The 22,015-nt window shown below is 48.9% G+C and overlaps 1 protein-coding gene across 7 annotated transcripts in view; it reads left to right on the plus strand.

Moving 5' to 3' along the window:
* LOC108931413 (homeodomain-interacting protein kinase 2-like) overlaps positions 1-22,015 on the plus strand; it is a 57,343-nt gene that overhangs the window by 29,295 nt on the left and 6,033 nt on the right. For 5 of the 7 annotated variants that reach the window (XM_029249760.1, XM_029249761.1, XM_029249759.1 and 2 more), the window contains 12 exons: positions 7,639-7,762; positions 8,615-8,734; positions 9,823-9,909; positions 12,006-12,190; positions 12,611-12,773; positions 15,457-15,664; positions 15,993-16,117; positions 18,683-18,813; positions 19,308-19,487; positions 19,588-19,899; positions 20,887-21,131; positions 21,828-21,988. In XM_029249760.1, coding sequence (XP_029105593.1) covers positions 7,639-7,762; positions 8,615-8,734; positions 9,823-9,909; positions 12,006-12,190; positions 12,611-12,773; positions 15,457-15,664; positions 15,993-16,117; positions 18,683-18,813; positions 19,308-19,487; positions 19,588-19,899; positions 20,887-21,131; positions 21,828-21,988 — 2,041 coding nt within the window. The remainder of the gene's footprint in view (positions 1-7,638; positions 7,763-8,614; positions 8,735-9,822; positions 9,910-12,005; positions 12,191-12,610; positions 12,774-15,456; positions 15,665-15,992; positions 16,118-18,682; positions 18,814-19,307; positions 19,488-19,587; positions 19,900-20,886; positions 21,132-21,827; positions 21,989-22,015) is intronic. The other 2 variants (XM_029249762.1, XM_029249765.1) reach the window with 2 other exon arrangements.

The following is a 22,015-nucleotide window of genomic DNA, read 5'->3' on the forward strand; positions in this document are numbered from 1 at the left end:
CCGGCACTGGACCGAAAACACACATCTCTGTTTCCCCTGTACTGTCACCTAGACTGATTTAACATCCCCTGTTGTTTACACAGGAAGACTGTGCTTGTCAGAGGGGCGCGGTGGTGCAGCGGGCTTGGCCGGGTCCTGCTCTCTGGTGGGTCTGGGGTTCGAGTCCTGCTTGCGGTGCCTTGCTATGGACTGGCGTCCCGTCCTGGGTGTGTCCCCTCCCCCTCCAACCTTGCACCCTGGGTTGCCGGGTTAGGCTTCGGCTCGCCGTGACCCCACTTGGGACAAGCGGCCTCAGCCTGTGTTTGTGTGTGTGTTTGTCAAAATAAACATCACAGATGTACATATTGAGCCCTTTTTCACTGAAGCATTTTTCCTTTAAATTGGGACACATTTTAAATTAAGATTTAAACTTGCCACCTTTTTTGCTAATAAGGCCAGGTTCTAAATGTCCACACAAGTCTCTGTTAGGGACATCAGTGCTTTGGGTTCATGTGAGAAGCTGGGGACCCCGGGTGAAACTGGAGACCCCTGTCCTCAAGCCGAAGACCCCATTGCCGAGCAAGAGAACCCTGCTTCAATGTGAACATCCTTAGCCTCAAGCTGTAAAAAGTTGAAAGTTGATCTGGGTTTGAATATGCAAAGAAGCGGCTTATTCAAGTCCAGTCCACAGTGGAAGTCCTCCACTGTAATAAAGTACAACATGCTTAGTCTTGGTGGGGGAGGGTGCTTCTCAGTGCGGGTTTGGATCCGGGGCTCCTTGCTCACTTCTTTTCTCCATCTCTTCCTCACAGAGGAGGTTCTCGGCAACAGTGACCACGTCTCTCCCTTTTCTTTGCCGGCTCCTTGGCACCTTGCCACGCGACTGTCCTTCGAAGCGGAACAGCTCCCGGGTCCAAGCAGAGCAGCTCTTACTTCCAGCCTCATTGCAATATGCAGATGCCTTTGTGCACAGACACCGGGGGCTGATGTACCAGGGGTGCTCGGCTCTGTCGAGTGGGGAAGTCCTCGCTTGAGGGTTGGTGCTCAACAAGAGCGTGCTGGTGATGGAAGTGGGCAGAAGTGATATTATAGCTGGATGGACAGGGCTGCACCCAGTGGCCAGGATCAGCACGTTTGGGTGCCGTGGTTAAAAGAAGCATCTGCTGGGGTGCGACTGTGTGATGTGTGGGATGCAGCATTTCCATTAACGCGTGGTCTCTCGCACACGTTCGAGGAAGTGTCTGGTTAGGACTAAACAGGTTGCGTGGCTGTAAATGCAGAGCGTGAGCCAAAGCAAGTGTAGTACGACTACCGCTTTCATCCAGCTCCTTTTGATCCGCCGTCTGCTTCGCCAGACAGATCCAGCGTAAGAGCCCCAGATGCTGAAAGACTTTTCTTCTTCCGCTGGCTGACTGCGTTTCACGGGCTCCCGGATTTTCCTCAACAATAAACACTTTATTTTTAAATAAACCTTGCTCTGGCTTTGCTGCTGATGCCACTGTGGTGGAATGGGGGGAGTTGAGTCTGGTTAAACAAGAGTCCTCCAAACAGCAGCACAGGGAAAAAAACAAGCTGGATTTCAGACCACGCTCCTCTGCCCTCTGTTGCAAGTACAATTCTTGGATTGTGCACCTGAACCTTGGGTCTCTCATTGAACTTTTTGGAAAGTCAGGGGTCTGGACCACAAGGCCTGGTGGTGACCCTGGTGGGCATTGGCCAAGAACAGAATTAGAAAGGCACCCAGATGTTGATTCTTTGCTTCATTTATCCTCCATCAATCTTGGCTGCTCCCTTTTATAACTCAGTAAGCTGCACCCTATGTTAAGTTCCATCTTGGGGAAATCTTAAGGTCTTTCTGGAACCCAGCTACCACCAGGGGGTGGTCACTGTCAACTGCCCACTTGTCACAGACTGTTAAAGTATGACCCTCTGCGCTTTAGGTTAAACTCCATTTTTTTGCTCATCTTCCATTGTCAAACTGCTGTCGGGGATGTGTCCTGTTTCTGCCACGTGTGCGTTTGTGTGCCGTGGTGGGTCTCTGACTGCTAAAATTCCCATAATCCTCTTTTTTTTAGGCAGAGTACATTTATGCTTATTTATTTAGCAGATATGTTTCTCCAAAGTAATCAGCATTGTCGATGGACTCGGTAGTCACATTTGATCTTGAGCTCCTGAAGCCTTCCGATCCAATAAGATCTCGCTGCAGGACCTTTGAATTGGGTCCTAACCCCATTCCGGACGCGGCCGTACCCCAGCACAGAGCCTCGGTCTTCCTCTCTGTTCTGCCCGGGTGAGAGCTGCCACCTGGGCTTTCAGGCCTTCGTTGCCAAAATTTTACCACGGTGCATTTGGAAAAGGTCTTTTTAAGAATACAGCGGCAGTAGGTTCTCAACCGTACTCAACTGTTTGTCATTTTCGGAGGTATTCACAGTGCCCTTTTCACTCGTCTTATTTATACACTGCTGTCTGTCCTCATAAATGTGGCGTGTCATGCCCCCCCACCACCCAGCAGTGTGTTATGAACACACGTCAGGTTGAACATCTCAGCGGCTGTTTGCTTAGACATTAGAGCAAACCTCACCCACACACACTGAAAGGAAGGCCAGAGGCCAGACGCACCGAGGGACCGTGTGTGTACGCAAGCCCGTCGCTCTGATGGAGCAGAGCCAAAATGGGCGCCGTAATGCATTTTGAAATGGGCCCAAATTGCTGTATAGCACGTTGCGTGACAGTCCACTTCTTCCCTGAGCTTTTCCACTTGGCAGCCGAGGGGACCGACATCACTTTCGTCCGTAATAATTGAGTCTTTAAGAAATGCGCTTGGAAGCCGTCGTCTCGTATGGGTTTTCCCGAACAACTGCGGCTTTGCTCGCGGCGTGGGAAGAGACCGCTCGTCTCCCTTTAATGAGCGTGCGCGGGTTGCACACGCAGAGTTGCAGCGCTTTCCTGGAAGAAGGAAACAACAGAAAAACAAAGGAGTCCTTAAGGAGTGATTAACTACGTTTATGATTAGCTGCAGGGTGAGATCGGCGGGGGAGATGAATTGGCTGTCGTTCTCAGCCGCGCCTTGCGCAAGAAATCCCTCGACCGCGTTCCAGGTGGCTCTGCGAAACACGGCCGGCCTGGCTTCCTCGTGAAACGGGGGCGCGCGCTGGCTCGAGTGAAATGTACTATTTCATTGTACAGGTAGCCCTCGACCTATGACACGTGTGACTTATGACCACCCGGACTTGGGATGGCCTTTACGTCAACTTTACGGCATTATTTTCGAGCCCCGGGGTTTGATCGCTCGACTTGCGGTACGATAGCATCAGCCGCCCGCACTGCTGCAAGGCACCGTATTTCTTATCGACTCTGTCAGTGTTTGTGTTTTGTTTACAAAAACATTGTTTTATTTACACAACGTTCGGCATGTGATTCCATCACGGTTACTTTTAAATAAAAAGGACTAGTTAGCGAAAACATGGTGGTACAGAAAAGAAAAAGCAAAAGAAAATAATTTAAAGAAAAGCGAAAATCAGTAAACAATACTGTACTTTATATTATTATTCCATGTTGGGATTATTTTAACGTGAATTAGTGTTATTTTAACATGGAAAATAACCTAAGCCATATTGTACAATGTAGCGTTTGTACATGTTCATGTGTTACGGTTTTACATAACATAGTATAAGAGGGTGAAGTCAACGTGATGGGGCTGCCGGTTCTGGTGATGTCATGGCGCACACCCCAGTGTGTTACTGGGAGCTGTGCGAATTAGAGCCCATCAAAGAGGCACTGCAGCCCCCCCAGTCAGACACACCCACATCTGTGTGACGAACGTATCACGGCTCACAGACCACATCCGCGTGTCCGACGATGATCCGACCGCGTGCGCGCCAGAGGTGGCGACCACGTGGCCCGGGGGCTCTGCATATTTTATGTTCTTGTGAAAAGTGCTGTCTTAACACCGCGTTCTCTGGACGTGGATCGCTGCCAGTTCCCGCTTTCTGGAAATTTCTCTTGGCCCTTCCGGATGTATGACATCATACCTCCCAGTGTGTTACTCACTGCCTTACGTAAACACAAGTTTTCCCAATTAAGTCTTTGCTTGTCTTGTGGAATGTTATTTCTAAGTGAATAATACTCAGGTTGTCAGTGTTTTTTTTTTTTTTTTTTAAATCTGACATTTTTCTCCTAAGCAGCTTCTGTTAAGATATTTACAATCATTTACAAATTTTTACAGCAGAAGGTGGGAATCAAATGAGAGACCTTTGCAAGGCAACAGCTCTAACCACTACGCCACCTGCTGCCCAGAATTTTTCTTTACATCTATTAATTTATATAGCTGAGTAATTTTCCTCGAGCAATTTAGGGTAAATACCTTTCGCAAGGGTACTACAGTTGGAGGTGGGGTTCAAACCTGCAATCTGTGGCTCCAAAGGCAGCAGCTTTAACCACAGCTTCCCCTGTTTGTTGAACAGAGGACAGTCCTGCAGATTCTGAAACCCCTCCATTGCTGAGAAGAGGCCGTCGGGGTCGATTAAATCTCATGGCGTTCTCAGCCATGCTCCAGGTGGTGCCATCAGTGGCCCAGAACCAGGACCAGCACCGACCCGTTTAGGGGGAGGAGAAAGGCCAGCTGCTCCAGAGGGGGTGAGCCGTGGAGACGGCACCGAGAAGCTCCCCTGTACAGGTGTCCCTCTGCAGAGTGTCATGCAACAGGAAATGAGGCTCCGTGAAAAACTGATGGCTTTATGAAAACTACGAGTGCTCGCATCACGTCAAGAGGCGACCCATGTTTTGTGTTCTCCAGAACCAGGGTTATATACTGCGTTTCCATGAGCAGGCCGGGGGAGAATGGCGTTGTCTGCAGAGCACCCGGGGACAAAGGCTTGGCGCTTAGACAGACCCCCCCCCCCCCCCCCCCCCCCCCGCCACAGATGTGTGTCCTGTTTACCCCTCCCCCTCCGTGGTGGTGTCCGTGCATCAGCTGCTCTCTGGAGGTTTTGCATAGTGCAGGATTTGCATTGGGTTTCGGGCGCCGCCCTGCGACTACCGGCCTGCTGGGCCCTGTCAGCCGTGAAGAGTCGAAAGCGAGTCCGAACACGCCTTCTCCAGGGTCCTACTTCGTGCGGGAGGCTTCCAGCCGCTTTGCAGACCCACACGATCATGATGGAGCACCCCCACCCAAGGTCGCGAGATGCATGTGCCCCATGTCGGTGGTGACAACTTAAATATGGGTTTCTTTCTTTTAAGGGGTCAAATTGGCCCGATTGTTGTTATTTGTGTGTGTGTGTGTGTGTGTGTGTGTGTGTGTGTGTGTGTGTGTGTGTGTGTGTGTGTGTGGTCATGCACTCCATTCCACCCCTGCCCCTCAGTCCTTCCAGTCCCCAGTGCACAATTGTGCATGTTGTCAGGCCAGTCTTGGTGGGCGTCCTGTATTTAAAACCCCAGCAACCCCTAGTGATATTGAAGGGACATCAGGGTGGTCCAGGCCCCTGACCCCCACTTGTCTCTTTTTCCGTGTTGCTCTCAACGTGCTGCTGGTCATTCAGCAGTCCCGGCGCCAGAGTTTGAGTTGGCTTGTTGTCACGGTCACCACATGCAAGTCTGGGAACGCTGGGGAGGGGGCTTCACGGAAAGTGCTAGATCTCCTGATAAACTTAGAAGAACTTCCTCCTTGCTGATAACGTGGACATTGACATGTTACAGAAGAGTACGGTTTACACACACACACACACATTTTCTCCATCCCCTATGCTTTTCTCTTTAACTGAGGCCGGTTTTGTGCCCCGAGGGCTGCGGGACGTGTCAAGCTCTATACCGTGGTTTCTGACGCCCTGCTGCATGCGCAGCTTTCCAGGAAGGACGGTACGTTTCCCAGCTCCGCCATTCACACACATTCGTCAGCGGTCCCTGGTGGCTTTTTTTAAAATCCACCCTGTGTCATTGTCCAGCAACCGGGCGCAGCCTTGCAATCCTGTGAGAACGTTCCGTGCTCCTTCTCATCCGGTCAGTTGTTGCACGCCGCTCTATCATTCTCACGTGGTTCTCGACGTCCCGAGCGGAGGTCGGCGAGCATCCGGTAAGGCAGATCGGACCAGCAGCTCCATGGTGTGCAGTGTGATGTCACAGATGTTGAAGGCATGCAGTGATGGGCATCTGTGTACAAGCAGTTTGATTGTTCATTCATATGTTGAGCAGAACATCGTAAGCATCGGCCGCTTTGTGCCTTTTCTAAACTGAGGCTGGAGAGATGACGTTTGCCAGGCTGCTAAATAATAGCACTTCTTGGCAGGTCAGTGCTGTTTTTTCCCATGGAAAGATTTTGGGATGTTGTGTTGACCTGGCAGTCTGTCCAGTTAGATGGGTCAGTACCCAGTTTAATCCTCATCTGGATTACGTGTTCCTCCTCAACGTACGAAACGATTTATGACAGCGTAGGGTCATCACTCATCTGTCTCCAAACTCACCAGAAAGTCCAAAGTGCAGTAAAACTTGACCAAATTATTTTTTTTTTCCTAAAATGATGTTGAAATGAAAACTGTGTGAGTTGCACAAATAATGCTCGGGTGCAACTGTGGATGATTCCTAAACCTCAGGTGAAGCACAACACTGCACATCTTGCATTCATAATTTGGGCATCCTTGGCAGCACAGTGGAACAGCAGGTAGCACTGGTGCCTCACAGCTTTGGGTTTGAATGCAGCTCAGTCTGGGTAAAGTTTGCACATTCTCTCTGTGTTACTGTGGTTTCCTCCCACAGTCCAAAGTCATCAGTTTGAGGTGAGCCAATGACTCAAACACACCCTGTGCAAGTGTGCTAACTTACTCTGTTGTGTGCAGGGGTAAATACTTGCAAGTAGCTCATGTTAATGTGTCCAGCATCATTGGTTGCCATGAATACAGGTCTTGCTTCAATATTAATTGAATTTATTCATTGAGCTGATGCTTTTCTCTAAAGCAGCTTACAATGTTAAGGTTACAATTATTTACCCATTTATACAGCTGGGCACTTTTACTGGAGCAATTCAGGGTAAGTACTTTGCTTAAGGGTACTACAGTCAGAGATGAGGCTTGAACCTGCAACCTTTGGGTCTAAAGGCAGTCACTCTAACCACTACACTACCAGCAGTCTCCCTTTGTTACTGGTCGCTATAATAACTCGGTAGTTTTTGCAGTGTCTGCGTATCGTTCGTGCCTCAGGGAGGTGGGGCAGGCCTGGCCCTGTATCTTGATGGGATTCCACACAAGACCTTTCCATGATGCCGCCGTCTGCTGCGGTGAGCCCCCCCCTCGCGTCCACAAGGGGGTAAAGACTAACGCTGGACGTGCTCAGAGAGCAGTTCTCGTGTTGAACCCATTTAGAGTAAATGACCCTCTTCTGAACTGCTGTGTTTTAATGGTGCATATCTTATGAGCTGCACATGTACAGTAAATGACCTACAGTAATGGGAGGGGGGGGGGGGGTGCAGCTTGAGAACATTGGCCTCCTTGTGTGGCTTATCTAGATGCCTCATGTTTTTGGTATTTATTTGAAGTTATTCATAGAAATAAATGACTGTGGGTTTCATTCCCGCTCTGGCCTCACGTTTCCCAGGACCTGGAGACCTCTCTCACCCTTTGACCTTTGTCCTGTTGCTGACCTGGACCACTTTGTCTGCTGTCGCCTCTTTAGAGCTCCGGAGATCATCCTGGGCCTCCCATTTAGTGAAGCCATCGACATGTGGTCCCTAGGATGCGTCATTGCTGAGCTCTTCCTCGGGTGGCCGCTGTATCCAGGGGCGTCGGAGTACGATCAGGTACCGTTCCGCTGGAGGGGAGCGCACCACACACACACACACACGCACACACGCAGAGTCTGTTTTAAGAGTCCCAGCGAGATGGTGTGTGAAGCCGTTACAGCGCCACTGTTTGCACACACACGCCGCTGATTCAGGCAAACCTTTGATCGCTCCATCGGCTCTTTTGGTGCTCAGGCAGACGCACGGAATGTCTCTCCCGATTAGTACGCTTCCCGCGCTCCAGATTCCCCTTTCTGCTTTGTTTAAGATGGGTGCTGCTGCTGAGGGCAAGAACTGCTCTCAGAAATAAACACACACTTTCTTTATGCTCTCGAAGCTCTCTGGCGCGGCGTCCTTTTTTTACCACGTTTATCTGCAGCTTCTTAAAATGTTTACATTTATCTGACACTTTTCTCCAAACAAACTGTGTTAAAGTACTTACATTTACACGTTTATACAGCTGGGTAATTTTACTGCAGCGATTTAGGATACGTACCCTCATCAAGGGTACTACAGCTGGAGGTGACATTTAGACCTGTGACCTTTTTGTCCAAAGGCAGCAGCTCTAACTGGTACACTACCAGCTGCCCTTGTTGGGGGGTTTTAAATCACCGGTGCAGATTGAGGATGAACACGGTCTTCGAGGTGTAGAATCAGGACCAGTTCCTCCATCGCTTGGTGGCTTCATTGCAGCTCTGCAGTGGTATGGAGAGATTGAGAATATACACAGAAACGAGATGTTACTCTAAAAGTGACCGTGTTGGTTTAGCAGTCACACTGCAGATGACTTTAGTACCGTGTGTGTGTTTCACTTTCTACTAGAGCATGTATAAGGTATGTGCCTCTCACCCTGCCATCCCCTCTCCCCAGATTCGGTACATTTCTCAGACCCAGGGATTGCCAGCGGAATACCTGTTGAGTGCGGGTACGAAGACTACGAGGTTCTTCAACAGAGACCCGGATTCCACCTACCCCCTCTGGAGGCTAAAGGTACGACCTGAGTGCAAACTTGCTTACACACACACACACACACACACACACACACACACGAGCGAGCAGGCTCACACAAACACCATTTGACTAAAGGCTGGTATTGAAGAGCAGTTGCAGACGTGGATAAATCCAGCCTTTATTGAAGATGCCATTCAAGATGCGCCCCCCTCCACCCCCCTCAGGCATCAGAGTTTGACTGCTCTGCTGTGCTGTCTGCACGCTGGGTTTTCACCCCCCACCACTGATTCCAAGGAGCCTGGCTGTCACTTCAGTGCCGTGTTTTGCGGAAATGAGTCTAGGAATACTGTGGAGGCTGATTGAGCCCGTGTGGAACAGCCGGGGGGGGGCACTGATTTTTTCCCCAATCTCAGCAAGAAGAATCGATGGATTCATAACTGACAGTAATCAAACTGAAGCCCCTCATGACAGCAGGATGAGTTTCATCTTTTATATGAGCAGACTTCGCTGCTAGAATTGCACCTCCCAAATCCAACCTGGGGGGGGCGCCCTCTCGCTTTTCCCTTCTGTCATCTTCGCGCTCCGCTCATTCGACAGGGTTACTCTGGGAAATGGCACTCATGGGCAGCCTAGTCAGACCCTCTCACAAGTCTCATGCCTTGGGGTCACGTTCGTGGTCCTGCGGGGTTGCTCATAGATTGCAATGTACCTGCTTGTCCTGTGTCGTCTCTCAGGCTGCGATCGATCACATCTCCATGGTAACCATTAAAGACTGCTGTCATCGGTCTGTCAATACCCACATGCACCACCCCATCCGGACTCTCACGCTCCTGGTTTCTCTTGCGTCATCAGTAAAGTATGCACAATCGAAGATGGCACACAGTACCATAGTATGGCTTCTTTCAACACTTTCAGTGGGTTGATTTCGATTAAAGTGAGCGTACACATAATTATAGAGTACTTTAAAAAAACATTCAACTGACCTTCTCTTCGGTCCTACCGTGGAGTGTATTTTCTAACACTGTGAATCGGGCACCGTGTCAGACCCCTGAATTAACCCTTTACAGCAAGGTGTGTCAGGAAAGACTAAGAGGGCCTCTCGGTAAGTCTGCCACTTGTTTCCACAGACACCAGAGGACCATGAGGCGGAAACGGGGATCAAGTCCAAGGAGGCGAGGAAGTACATTTTTAACTGTTTGGATGACATGGCACAGGTAAGTGTCCAATATTGTCTTTAACATACCACAAGTCATATGACATAAGTCCTTCTCGCCAGGGGAACGATGCAATGATTATTTTAGTAGCTTTTATTTAAAGACTAGATTAATATTGTTGTTTTACTGCTTCCTGACCTCTTGAAACACAGCATTCTTTGTGTGTGACATTATAACTGGGGATCGGCAACTGTTAGGGATACAGTGTTTCATCTTGAGCTAGTTTATCTGCCTCTCCCTGGAAATATTTCTCTGTGGATCTTTTTGAATGAGACTCTGTGTTTAAACAATTCATGTGCAGTTATGCAACCCAGGAAATTGCTCGCATCCCGGTTGTGGGAATGGTCGGCCACCAGACAGGTTGTGTCTCGTCCCTTTTGTGTTTTTCCGGTGTTTTGTTTAAGTTGCTGTGGGATTGTTGATCAATGACATGACCAAATGTTTTCTTGCGCCGCTTAATGTCCCTCAGTGTTTATACACTATTTTTTGGACTCACTGAACTGCAAAGTACAGGGAAAATTGATTGCGTAGCTTTTTTTATGTCACTTGGTCATTTTTAAGCCAGTTCGCACTGAGTTTTTCATAGCTCTTAGAGCCAAACAATGCCTCCCCAAATTATGTAAGTGCACCTCAACCTGGCGCTTGAACTCTTTATTGTGGCTTGGGGCTTTGCGTTGGGAGTGTAACAAGAGGCTGCATCTGGGTGCTGTGCTGCGTTCCATCAGCCTCACTGTAACATCAGAGTCCTGGAATCATTGTTGGTTTGCCTTTACAAGCTTTAAAAATTGCCAGAAATAAAACTCAGTGGAAGGGGATAAACGATTGTTACATGTGTCCTTAAGAGAAACACAACAGTGTTTTTTGTCTGACTCAGAATACAAGCGGAATGAAAAACGAAGCATGAGGACAGCTGTCTTCATTTGTATAATAATGGATTGCTTCGGGCGAGAAGGGAAAGAGGGTCTTAATGTCTAGAATGCATGCGTTGGCGGACAGAGAAAATTCTTGCCAGCACCAAATCCTGTGAGCTGAGAGACTTTGAGACCGACAGTATGTATGGGGCACGTCTGACCCGCAATAAGGATGGGCATAATTAGCACATAATTCATATGCATAATTCAGTGGGGTGCAGGAGTACACACGAGGCATAGAAGTGTCTGTTGGTGGACTCCTTTCATTTCTCTTTTCATTCTCGCATGGGTTTATTTTAGGTGTTTGGTATCAAAGAAGCGTGGTTACTGTAGACAACCCATAAGCCACTCCCCCAGCAATATGCCCCCAGTGTTATGAGTTAGAGATGGGTCTGATACTCTTCCTAGGGAAGGATGCTTATTTCTTCATTACAAGCATGTTTCTTATCCGTTATTATGGTTGCATGGAATGTGCTTTCTGATGCCTGTAATGCCTATCACACTGAACTGCAAATGTGCAATTGACAATATTATATTAGTACCACAAAGGACTGTGGGACAGTCTGTCTTGCCAGTTTTGTTATCACACAGCAGAGGGGTGTGGATAAATCAGAGTGGCCCTGAAGTATTGTGTGTTGAATACCCACTGTGTGATTTCAAATGGTGGTAGAAGTGGGATTTTCTCTGACAGACAGTTATTTTCGTGACTGCATGAGAGGTGCCCGAGGCACAGGCCTTGTACATATTTCCAGGGTTTAAGGGTTACTTAAAATGAGTCTTGGTAGGCAGACTGGATGAGAAGCTTGTTTTTTTCAAACTAAATATGCTTTCCGGTGACTTTGCTGTCTCACATTAATAACAAAGCAAATATTTATACATGTCAGTAAGATGCTTAGTGAGGTACACGCTGACACATAACTAATGGGCCTTTAATTTTTTTTTTTTTTTATGGTACTGGCTATAGCACACATAGCAAAATTCCTCTACTTGGCAGCTAGAGAGTAGCCAATAATTTCATAAATGCCAATGAAAGCATCTTCCATCTTCAGTGTTATTATAAATCCTCAGAGAATTATTGTCATAGTTGAGGTTTGGGAGGAAGGCTTTCAGTCTTGATGGTGGTCCTGTGATTTGAATCCATAATGATAATCTTTAACCTCACTTTTTTCTCTATCTTCTGTCCAGGTGAACATGACAACAGATTTGGAGGGAAGTGACATGCTGGCTGAGAAGGCAGATCGCCGGGAATTCATTGATCTCCTGATGAAGATGCTGACGATCGATGCTGACAAACGGATAACACCCATTGAGACCCTCAACCACCCTTTTGTCACCATGACGCACCTGCTTGATTTCCCTCACAGCTCCCAGTAAGTGTTGCCGTGGTCTCGGCACTGGGTGGCAAAGCCCTGCCTTCAAAGTCACCTCCCGTTTGTATTTATGGGCAGTGAGCTGGAATATCAGGTAAAATTGTAGTCATATCTAGACAGCTGTCTGACCCATCTGTAAATTTATCTCTCGGGCCTATTGCTTGAAGTTGCAGACAAAGATGAATTGGTTGTTCAAACAAATAGTAAAAAACAAGAGTCCTGATAGCGTTGGGTCAGTCCTTTTCATCATGTGTTGTTAGGGACCCAGAGGCATGGACGATGGGTCAATGGAATTTTTACAGTGTTTTTTAAAACTGTCTTTGTCTTTTAGTGGTCATGCGTAAACTTCACATTGTTAAGGACATATATACCTCAAATAGGTGTTTTCTGTACCAAAAATACCTTCTCTCCCCTCTTCAGTGTCAAGTCCTGCTTCCAGAACATGGAGATCTGCAAGAGGAGGCTGAACATGTATGACACAGTCAATCAGAGCAAGACCCCATTCATCACCCACGTGGCCCCCAGCACGTCTACCAATCTCACCATGACCTTTAACAACCAGCTCAACACAGTCCACGGCCAGGTGAGTCCCAGACATCACCTACTGCTTGTCGGGGCTTCATTCTACTCCAGAACGTGCTGGTTGTTGTTGAGGAACATCACCGGGAAAAAGTATGTCAAGGCTGATGATTAGGAAAATGAGAAAACTGACAGGACGGGTCCCTCGTTTCCATCAGACTTCTTGTTATTTCATTCATAAGCCCAGGTGGCTGTGATTCTGCAGAATATTAGTTATTTTTTAAAAGCAAAAGGAATTGGTAGATATGCACACGCAGTTCTCTAATCTTTTATTGTTCCACACTATTAATAGATTACATTTTTGTGATTTTACCAAACAGAATGATTCTGGGCAAGCACGATTTATTTCAGTCATTTCTACAGGGCTAAAATGACTTTTTTTTTTTCTTTGTAGCCTTGACTGCTGAAATGTTTGTTCTGTCAATTTCACATTGTCACGTTGATTACCCCCCCCAATACTCCTTGTCATACCTGTTAAATAGGAAAAATGAAAAATGGAAGCACCTTCCCAAACCTGCTTTTTTAGACCTAATGAAAGGGATTGTTATTAGAATATAAAAGAAAAAGTCTTAAGAACTGAGGAAAAATAAAATGTACTTTATGAAGCCTTTGTTTGAGTACTGGGAAGGCACTCAAAGCCAGTCTTGAGTTTACTCTGTTTTTACATTTACATTACTTCATTTAGCAGACGCTTTTCTCCAAAGCGACCTCCGACGAACTCTATGTAGCGTTATCAGCCCACACACCTTATTGACCAAGGTGACTTACACTGCTAGATACACTACTTACTCTGGGTCACTCACCCATACATCAGTGAAACACACTCTCTGTGTTACTCATACACTGTGGGTGAACCTGTACAGCATGTCTTTGGACTGTGGGGGGAAACCAGAGCGCCTGCAGGAAACCCATGCAGCCACGGGGAGAACATTGAAACTCCACACAGACTGAGCAGGGATCGAACCCATCTCCTCTCACAGCACCTAGGCACTGTGAGACAGTACCGCTACTCGCGGTGCCACCATGCTGCCCGTTTTTACCGTGGCCTTGAAGTGGCAGAGTTTATCAGCTGACACTTTTATCAAAGACCAGCTTACAGTTTTTTTTATATTTATGCAGCTGTATGTTTTCCTGGAGCAGTTTATTATGGCATGGGAGTGCGGTGGCGCAGTGGACTTGGCCTCGTCCTGCTCTCTGGTAGGTCTGGGGTTCGAGTCTCGCTTAGGGTGCCTTGTGATGGAGTGGCATCCCCTCCTGGGTGTGTCCCCCCTGTGTTGCTGGGTTAGGCTCCAGGTTGCAGTGATCCTGCTCAGGACAAGTGGCTTCAGCCAGTGTGTGTGTGTGTGTGTGTGTGTGTGTGTGTGTGTGTGTGTGTGTGTGTGTGTTTTGTGGCTCGGGTTGTCTCTGCTCGGCTTGTTGTTACTTTATTTATGAATCATATTCATACCTGGGTTTCGCCTCATCAATGGCGTTCCTGCTTCCCATCAGCTCTGTGCAGCAAAAGCTGCTCTTCACCCATACTAATTCATTTCTGAAGCCTGAACGGCTTGTGACCGCAGCTGTTCTGGTGTACGCCAAGTTCTCCGATCATTATGTCCCCATGCACTGAGGTATACGTGGTTCTTCCTGCCGGAGGGCGCCCATCTGGACCTTTACTCTGAACGAGAGGTTAATGTCCTCTGGACAGAAACTGTGGAAAAACGTGGCTTCTCCTTACCAGCTTTTGTTGAGCTCATTATAACTCTGAGGGCTCGAAGACCTCAAAGGGTTAATTTGGATAATAGTGTATTTACGTACACTTAATCATTTGTATGCAGAATTTGTATGTAAACCATATGGCTGTTTCTACAAGGTTATGAAAATGAGAAGAGTGTAAAAAATATTCCAACCAGCCATTTTTAACTTTAATAGTGCTTTAAATTAAACGGTACCTTGTATCATAAAATGTGTGACTTTCTGTAGCTTTCAGTGACTCATAGGTGTCTGTGATAGTTATTATAAAAGTAGACAAATGCTTTTAGTCTCTTTTAGTAAGGAGGGCTATATTGCTTTCATGTAGATATCATTTGTGTAATTTACAAATTCTGAACACAAGTCGCGTATTACCTTTGGTAAAGAAATAAACAAAGTTAATAAAATATGTGTAACTATATATGAGGGGGGTGTGGTGGTGCAGTAGGTTGGACCAGGTCCTGCTCTCCTGTGGGTTTGGGGTTTGAGTCCTGCTTGGGGTGCCTCGTGATGGACTGGCGTCCCGTCCTGGGTGTGTCACCTCCCCCTCCAGCCTTTCGCCCTGTGTTGCCGGGTTTGGCTCCGGCTCCCCGCAACCCTGTATGGGACAAGCGGTTCAGACTGTGTGTGTGTGTGTGTGTGTGTGTGTGTGTGTGTGTGTGTGTGTGTGTGTGTGTGTGTGTGTAAATATACATGACATCTGTACATTTACATGTATCCTGCTGACAAGGTAGTAAAATCTCCCCAAATCCTTAATAATAGTAGTAAAATGTTGATCTTCAATGATTTGTAACTTGTGCTTTCGTAAAAGGAGGGCTCAGTGTTATAATGTGGGGATTATGGTTATTATTGTTGCTTGCCTTTGCTTTTGTTTTTAATTTTTGATTGAATCATCCCTTCACATTGTAGCTCCCTCTGACCACTCATGTATATGTTTGATTCCATCGTTCCTTCAGGCCACCAACCTGGCTTCCTCCTCCACCAGTGCCACCCTTTCCCTTGCCAATCCCGATATCTCCCTACTAAACTACCAATCTGCACTCTGCCAGCCGCCCAACGTAGCCCAGAGGGGCGTGGCCCTGCAGCCCGGCGCCGCCCAGCTCTGCCCGCCCCGGCCTGACCCCTTCCAGCAGGCCCTCATCGTCTGCCCGCCAGGCTTCCAAGGTAAGCCTTCGTGTCCGGCCCCGCGCCTTTTCCGGAGAACCCACCCACTTGGAGCAGCGGTGTTGCAGGACCCCCGCTCACACACTGTTGCAATTAACGGAACATACTCCGTGTTTCAGGAGAAGCATAAGTGTGGTTTTGTAGTCGGGCTCACCTTGCCTGCCTTGCAGGTGTCTGTTAAGGTTTCATTATGCGCCGCGGTATTACTAACGTTCACCCCTCTATTGGCCCATGTGGCAAAGTGTGCCGTTGGTGCGGTTTTCGCTCTGCTGATCTGGCTTGCGGTCACGCTCTCTTTGCTGAGGACGTTTTATGTGTGCCCTGTCAGGCTTGCAGGCCTCCCCCTCCAAACACGCTGGTTACTCCGTGAGGATGGAGAACGCCGTTCCCATAGTGACGCAGGCCCCTGGTGGTGCGCAGCCCCTACAGATCCAGCCCAGCCTGCTAACACAGGTGAGAAATACAGCGTCGTCGTGGTAACCGTCCCCGCTGCTACTGTCTGCTGTCAATTAGGCCACAGACACCTTCTCGTCTTGTCTCCACGGAGCTTCACGGAAGCGGGAAGCCAACTTTTACTTAGTTGGGGCTCTGAGGACCAGAGTCGGCTTTTTGGACACACTCTATCAACTTTTTATCGCCAGCTTGTGTCTCTCCAAGATTAATTGATGGAAAGGCTAAACCTGGGAGACTTTCCCCCCATCTTACCATTTTCGCTCAGGAGTCTGAGGCTGATTCCATCGTCATCTTCACTTGACACTTTCGTGATGTGCTCTTAACTAATTATGTGGTGCCTGAGTAGTAACCATGAGCCCAATTTGTCCTTTACCACGAAATGACTGCACCTAGGAGGTGTGTCTTGCAATGCTTCATGGTAGGTTTCTTCCAGGGTGGCACAGGTACCTCAGCTCCCCTGGCTATGGCTTTGAATGTAGGTTCAAATTCAGGTTTAGTTTGTGTAGAGTTCGCATGTTGTTCTCAGTCTGCTCTGGTTTCTTCCCACAATCCAAAGACATTTGTTTCAGGAGAGCTGTGAGTCCAAACTGCACGTAATGCAGTTATGCTTGAAAGTATGTGAACCCCATACGGATGGCCATTATTCTTATATTAAAATTTATTTAAAAAAATCTGAATTTTACACCTTAAAATAAACTTATAAAAAAGAATAAATGATCGATTTGACTATGGTTCAGGGTTTCCTCTGCCCCTGTGGCCTGCAGTTCTGGGATAGGGACTGGACCACCATGTCCTTGCACTGAACAAGCAGTTATTAATAATCAATGGATGGATGGATGGATTTCTGCTGAGAGAGTCTCTCGGCATCTCCCGTCTCTGGTACATCACACAGCAACTGCATTTCCCGTTCACTTAATAATCCTACAAAGGAGCTGCTCTGCTGTAGTGTGTTCCTGCGTAATCTGCTTATAATGAGACTTTCAAAAATTGTGTTTGTGTTTGCAGAGCCTCAGCACATGGCGCTGCGCTGACAAATACTGATGACTGTGTTTCACCCCATTCACTCACTCACTCATCCTCCGCTCTGTTCGCATGGGCACAATCCTTGACAGGGCTGCCGAAAAACGTCGACAAGCAAAGTGTAAAGTGAACGTCTCAGCACGGCCCACTCCCTGCTCGTGTGCTTTTCCCTGAGGTCGAATTGTTTTATAGTTTGTAAATCCAAGTCAGTTGGAAAACTTATGCAATGTGTTTTTAAAGTGGATTTGCAGCCTTATTTCCTTATCTGCTTGTGATGGACACGTGGACCGGTCCCTCTCCAAGGAACCCCTGCGGACCACACGGACCCCCGGCTGAACACTGCCCCCGCGGGCCCCAGCGTGTGGGATCTGGCTCCCTGTCCAAGCCTTTATCTGGATCAGGAATGCAGAAAATGTGGGAACAATTGAGAGGCGGGAGCCCGACAAAGTCAGGGGGCTCAGAGGGCCGAAGTGACAGTTTTGGCCTGGAGAGGGGATGGGGAGGGTGGCGTGTTGTGGCTGTGATGCTGAGAGCAAGTAGGGGGGTTGGTGTTCCTAAAGAAGGGGAACAAATAACAAGGAGTGGACAGGGCAGGGGGAATCTGCACGAGGGGGGGTCTTTGTGTCCTGTGGCATGCCCACGCCGGCTAGTCTGTTAGCAGCACCACTAGCGCTCCTGTGCCTGGGCCCAGCACTAGTGGCTGGATCTTGGTTCCGTCATCTGCCAGGCTGGGTCGGATCATTGTAACCCACTGAGTGCAGGGTCTTTTTCTCCCCTTGAAAGGTAATCATCAGAGCCCCTCCTTCCTCCATCCCTGTCCACCCCCCCCAGCTTTTTATGCTTCTCCTTTAATTGCAACACTCCAGATTTCCAAACAAAACAACCCCCACCCCAAAGCACCCTTCCGCAGATGACGCCTGGTCCGCTCGGCCTCTCAGAACAACGGTCTCAGCCGAGAGGTGTAAACAACTGTCCCTGTGTCCGAAAAGAAAAACAGGACCCCCCCCCCGTTGTTAATGCACCTGCGTGTGCAGCATCCCCCCCGCCCCCCCGGCATGGACGAGCGGCCAGTAAGCAGTGTCTCCTCTGGAAGCCCCGCCTACAGCGGCCCGCACTAAAGACTGGGTAAACAGATGTGCGCGCAGCATTAAGGGAACAATTCATTAGCTGTACATTGAAACTGTTAATCAATAGTGTTGCATTAAACGATTAGAGCAGCGCACACAGCTCTGGCTCTGGGCAAATTATTCCTGGCAGTGAGAGCGCGGTGCTGGAGACACTGAGCAGCTCTTTTCACGCGACCTCAATGGCTGCACAGTTTAATTAGAGGTCGCGGTGATTTGGACCCGCGTCTCGCACAGGTCACCCCATCGGCACATCCCCGTGTCGCCCCGGCGGAGCAGCACTTGCCAGCGCTTTCATCTCGCCGTGCTCTCCAGGGGCCCTCTGTTGGAAGCGGCGTGGTTGGGGGTGGCGTAGGCGCAGGCCTCTTTTATTATGTATCTAAAAGGCTAACATTCTTTTTGTACCCCCACCCGCCCCCAGCAGCCCTGGCCCAGCGGCGCCCAGCAGATCCTGCTCCCCTCAGCCTGGCAGCAGCTGACTCACACCTCGGTGCAGCATGCAGCTGTCATCCCTGACGCCATGGCAACCACACAGCCCCTGGCCAGCTGGAGGTGAGGAGCCACCAGACCCGAGGGGCGGGGGTGCAGGAGGTCCATCTCGAGGTCTGGAGCAGAGAGAGATTGAGGATAATTGACGGCTTATTGGCTCTGCAATGACCGGGTTGTGTGCACAGTGACACCGCGCCTGTCATCGTCACGTGGAGCAGAAAGGCGGACACAGATTTTTCCCAGCCTGCTGTGCACAAGTGTCGCACTTCCACTGCAGAGCAGTTCCTCCAAAACCAAGGATGTCATCGCGGCCCACCGCCCCCCCCAGTTTTCCCATTGTCTTTCCTCCAGTGATTGCTGCCATCTAGAGGCCGGTGTGTGAAAAATTGTTCATTGTGGCCAGGAAAGTGGTACCCCTGCGTGTAGTGCGTGACTGCTATGGCGTATTTTCTATTTTAATGTGATGTCTTGGTAATACCAGCAATATGCGGGGAGTGTGTTCTTCTCCACAGAAAGCTGCATGTTACAAATCTGCCTGTCTTGTGATCCTCTTGCAGGAATTCTCATGCCCACGGAAGCCATTACAACCCCATCATGCAGCAGCCTGCCCTGCTTGCTGGTCACATGACCCTTCCTTCCAGCCAGCCTCTGAACGTGGGTGTGGCTCATGTGATGAGGCAGCAGCCGACCAGCAGCTCTTCTTCCAAAAAGAACAAGCAGCACCAGCTGTCTGCCAGGTGTGTGCATGGACGGACAGAAGGACCGGCAGCTATCGACTCAGTTCAGTTACGCTAACTTGCCTAAATCGATCCCGTGATATTTCCTCTCCTCTTGCAGGAATGTGTCGGCATACGAGGTGTCCTCGTCGCAGGCGGTGCTATCACCACAGCGCTCCAAGCGGGTGAAGGAGAACACCCCTCCTCGTTGTGCTGTGGTCCAGGGCAGCTCCACCTCCGGTTCTTCATCCACCTGTGGGGGCCCCCTGGCCTGCGGCGGATGGACTGAAGTGGCATCCAGCACCACTAGGGACCACCAGCAGCCTCCACGCCAGACTATTGTCATCCCCGACACACCAAGCCCTGCCGTCAGCATCATCACCATCAGCAGTGACACAGACGAGGAGGACGATCACAAACAGGCCAACGGCAGGTGCGCGATTGGCTCCGAGGGGATCAGGCATCGTAGATGAACGTACAGGGAAGCGTGGTATCGAGTAGCACGGTAAAAATACATTCGTGAAGGTTGACGGTTTAGGCACCAGGAGGGGCTCTACTGTTGTACCGTGAGTAAGGTAACAAAATCATGTTGCTTACATTTGTTCATGTAGCTAATGTTTTTTTCCAAAGCAACTTAATTATTTACTAATTTATACAGCAGGCTAATTTTACTGGAGCAATTTAGGCTAAATACCTTACTCAAGGTTACTTGTCATGTTCGCTCAGAGGAAGGATGGACTCAAGCGCAGAGTAATGAGCGAGAGAGGTTTAATAGATCCAAATCGGTATCCAAAAGGCAGGTCGTGGGACAGGCGAGGGTCGGGCGATCGGCAGACGGGGTACAAAGGGCGAAGGCAAAGATCGTGGTCGGAAAATACAAGCGGCGGTCAGTCACGGGCAGAGTTCACTGGTACACGTCTGTCGGGAAACAAAGAGGCAAAACTAGGTTCCGCACCCCTGCTTGCACGTCGTCTCCTTTTAAGCAGCTTCCATCAGGAATCTGCAGGTGTCGCCAATGAAGTGGGTGCGCAGGGCGTGACAGTACTACAGCTGGAGGTGGGATTCAAACCTGCAACCTTTGGGTCAAAAGGCAGCAGCCGTAACCTCTACGCTACCAGCTTCCCCTTTGCTGCACCCAATAAGGAGGCACCAGGTGGTGCAGTGGCTCGAACCACTGCCTTTTGACTGAAAGGACTCAGGTGCAAAACGGGGAACTAGTTATAAGTAGCTTAGTACACAAAGGCGTCAGATAAATAATAGTTAATAACAGTAATAATTACTGAGTAGAGGGGAGAAGCTGCTGTCTTTACAGGGTTCAGTGCCTCTATCTATCTATCTATCTATCTATCTATCTATCTATCAGTGCTGGTCTCTCTTACTGAGAGTGTGTTGTGTATGTTTCCTTCTCCTCTTCTTGTAGCACAATGTCCAAGCAGAGGAAGAACGTCATCAGCTGTGTGACGGTGCATGACTCGCCCGACTCGCACTGCTCGAGCAACAACAGCCCGTACGCGGTCGAGCCGCAGACGGCCAACGCCAACGGCTTCGACTCCAAGGGTGCCGTGCTGGACAACTGCTGCAACGGCAACCCGCGCACCATCATCATCCCCCCTCTGAAGACGCAGTCCAGCGAGCAACTGGCCGAGTGTGAGCGCCTGTTGCCCGGTGAGGATTCTCTTTCTGGGGACACAGTTTAAGCCAAAAGGTGTTCTAAGGCTATTCTACGCAGTTCTGGATCCCTCATCTTCCGTCTCGTACCGTAAAATAAAGGGCACCTGCTGTGAAAGGTGGGAGATGACAGTGGTTGTGGTGATGGATTTCTGCTGGACAGTTACAGGTTGAAATCGCTTCTGCAGCATCTCTCAGTAAAACAGTTACGCACTATAAATGTACTACAGTAGCAGTGGGGATTCGAACCTGGCTTTTTTCAGTGTCCACCACTATGCTGTCTGCTCTCTGGAATACACTGTCCTCCTGTTATCCAGTCCTAATTCATACCAGAAACGGCAAATATATTTAAAAAGTACACACAAAATCACTTACTCCATTATTTACGTAGGAAATTTTCTATTTCCAATTAACAACATCATAAATACATGAATGTAAACAATGATTTCATTGGGACTGGACCTGATGTCACAGACTGGATAAATGAAAATCTGGACCAAATAATGATAAGTGGGGTTAATAAACGCAGAACGAAAAAGTGCAAAAACATGATATAGGGAAACCATATAACAGGGATGAGTGTAATTGTGTAATTATAGTAAAGCTGGATAAGTAATAAAATATAGGAAAAACTGAGCTCCTGCTGAGCTGATATCTTATGATATCTCTGTTGCTCTTCTCTCTGGCCTGCAGACACAGCAGCCCACCAGAACTCAGCGTATAGGTTCAAGGCCTCCAACGGGACAGTGCCGGCCAGCGGCCATTCCTTGGGGGGCGTGGCCGGGGGTGGCTCGTACCGACAGCAGCGCCCTGGGCCGCATCCTTTCCAGCAGCAGCCCCTCAACCTCAGCCAGGTACAGCGGTGCATCCCTGATTTTGTC

This window comes from Scleropages formosus, chromosome 2, assembly GCF_900964775.1.
Source record: "Scleropages formosus chromosome 2, fSclFor1.1, whole genome shotgun sequence".
In the NCBI taxonomy this organism is placed as follows: domain Eukaryota; kingdom Metazoa; phylum Chordata; class Actinopteri; order Osteoglossiformes; family Osteoglossidae; genus Scleropages; species Scleropages formosus.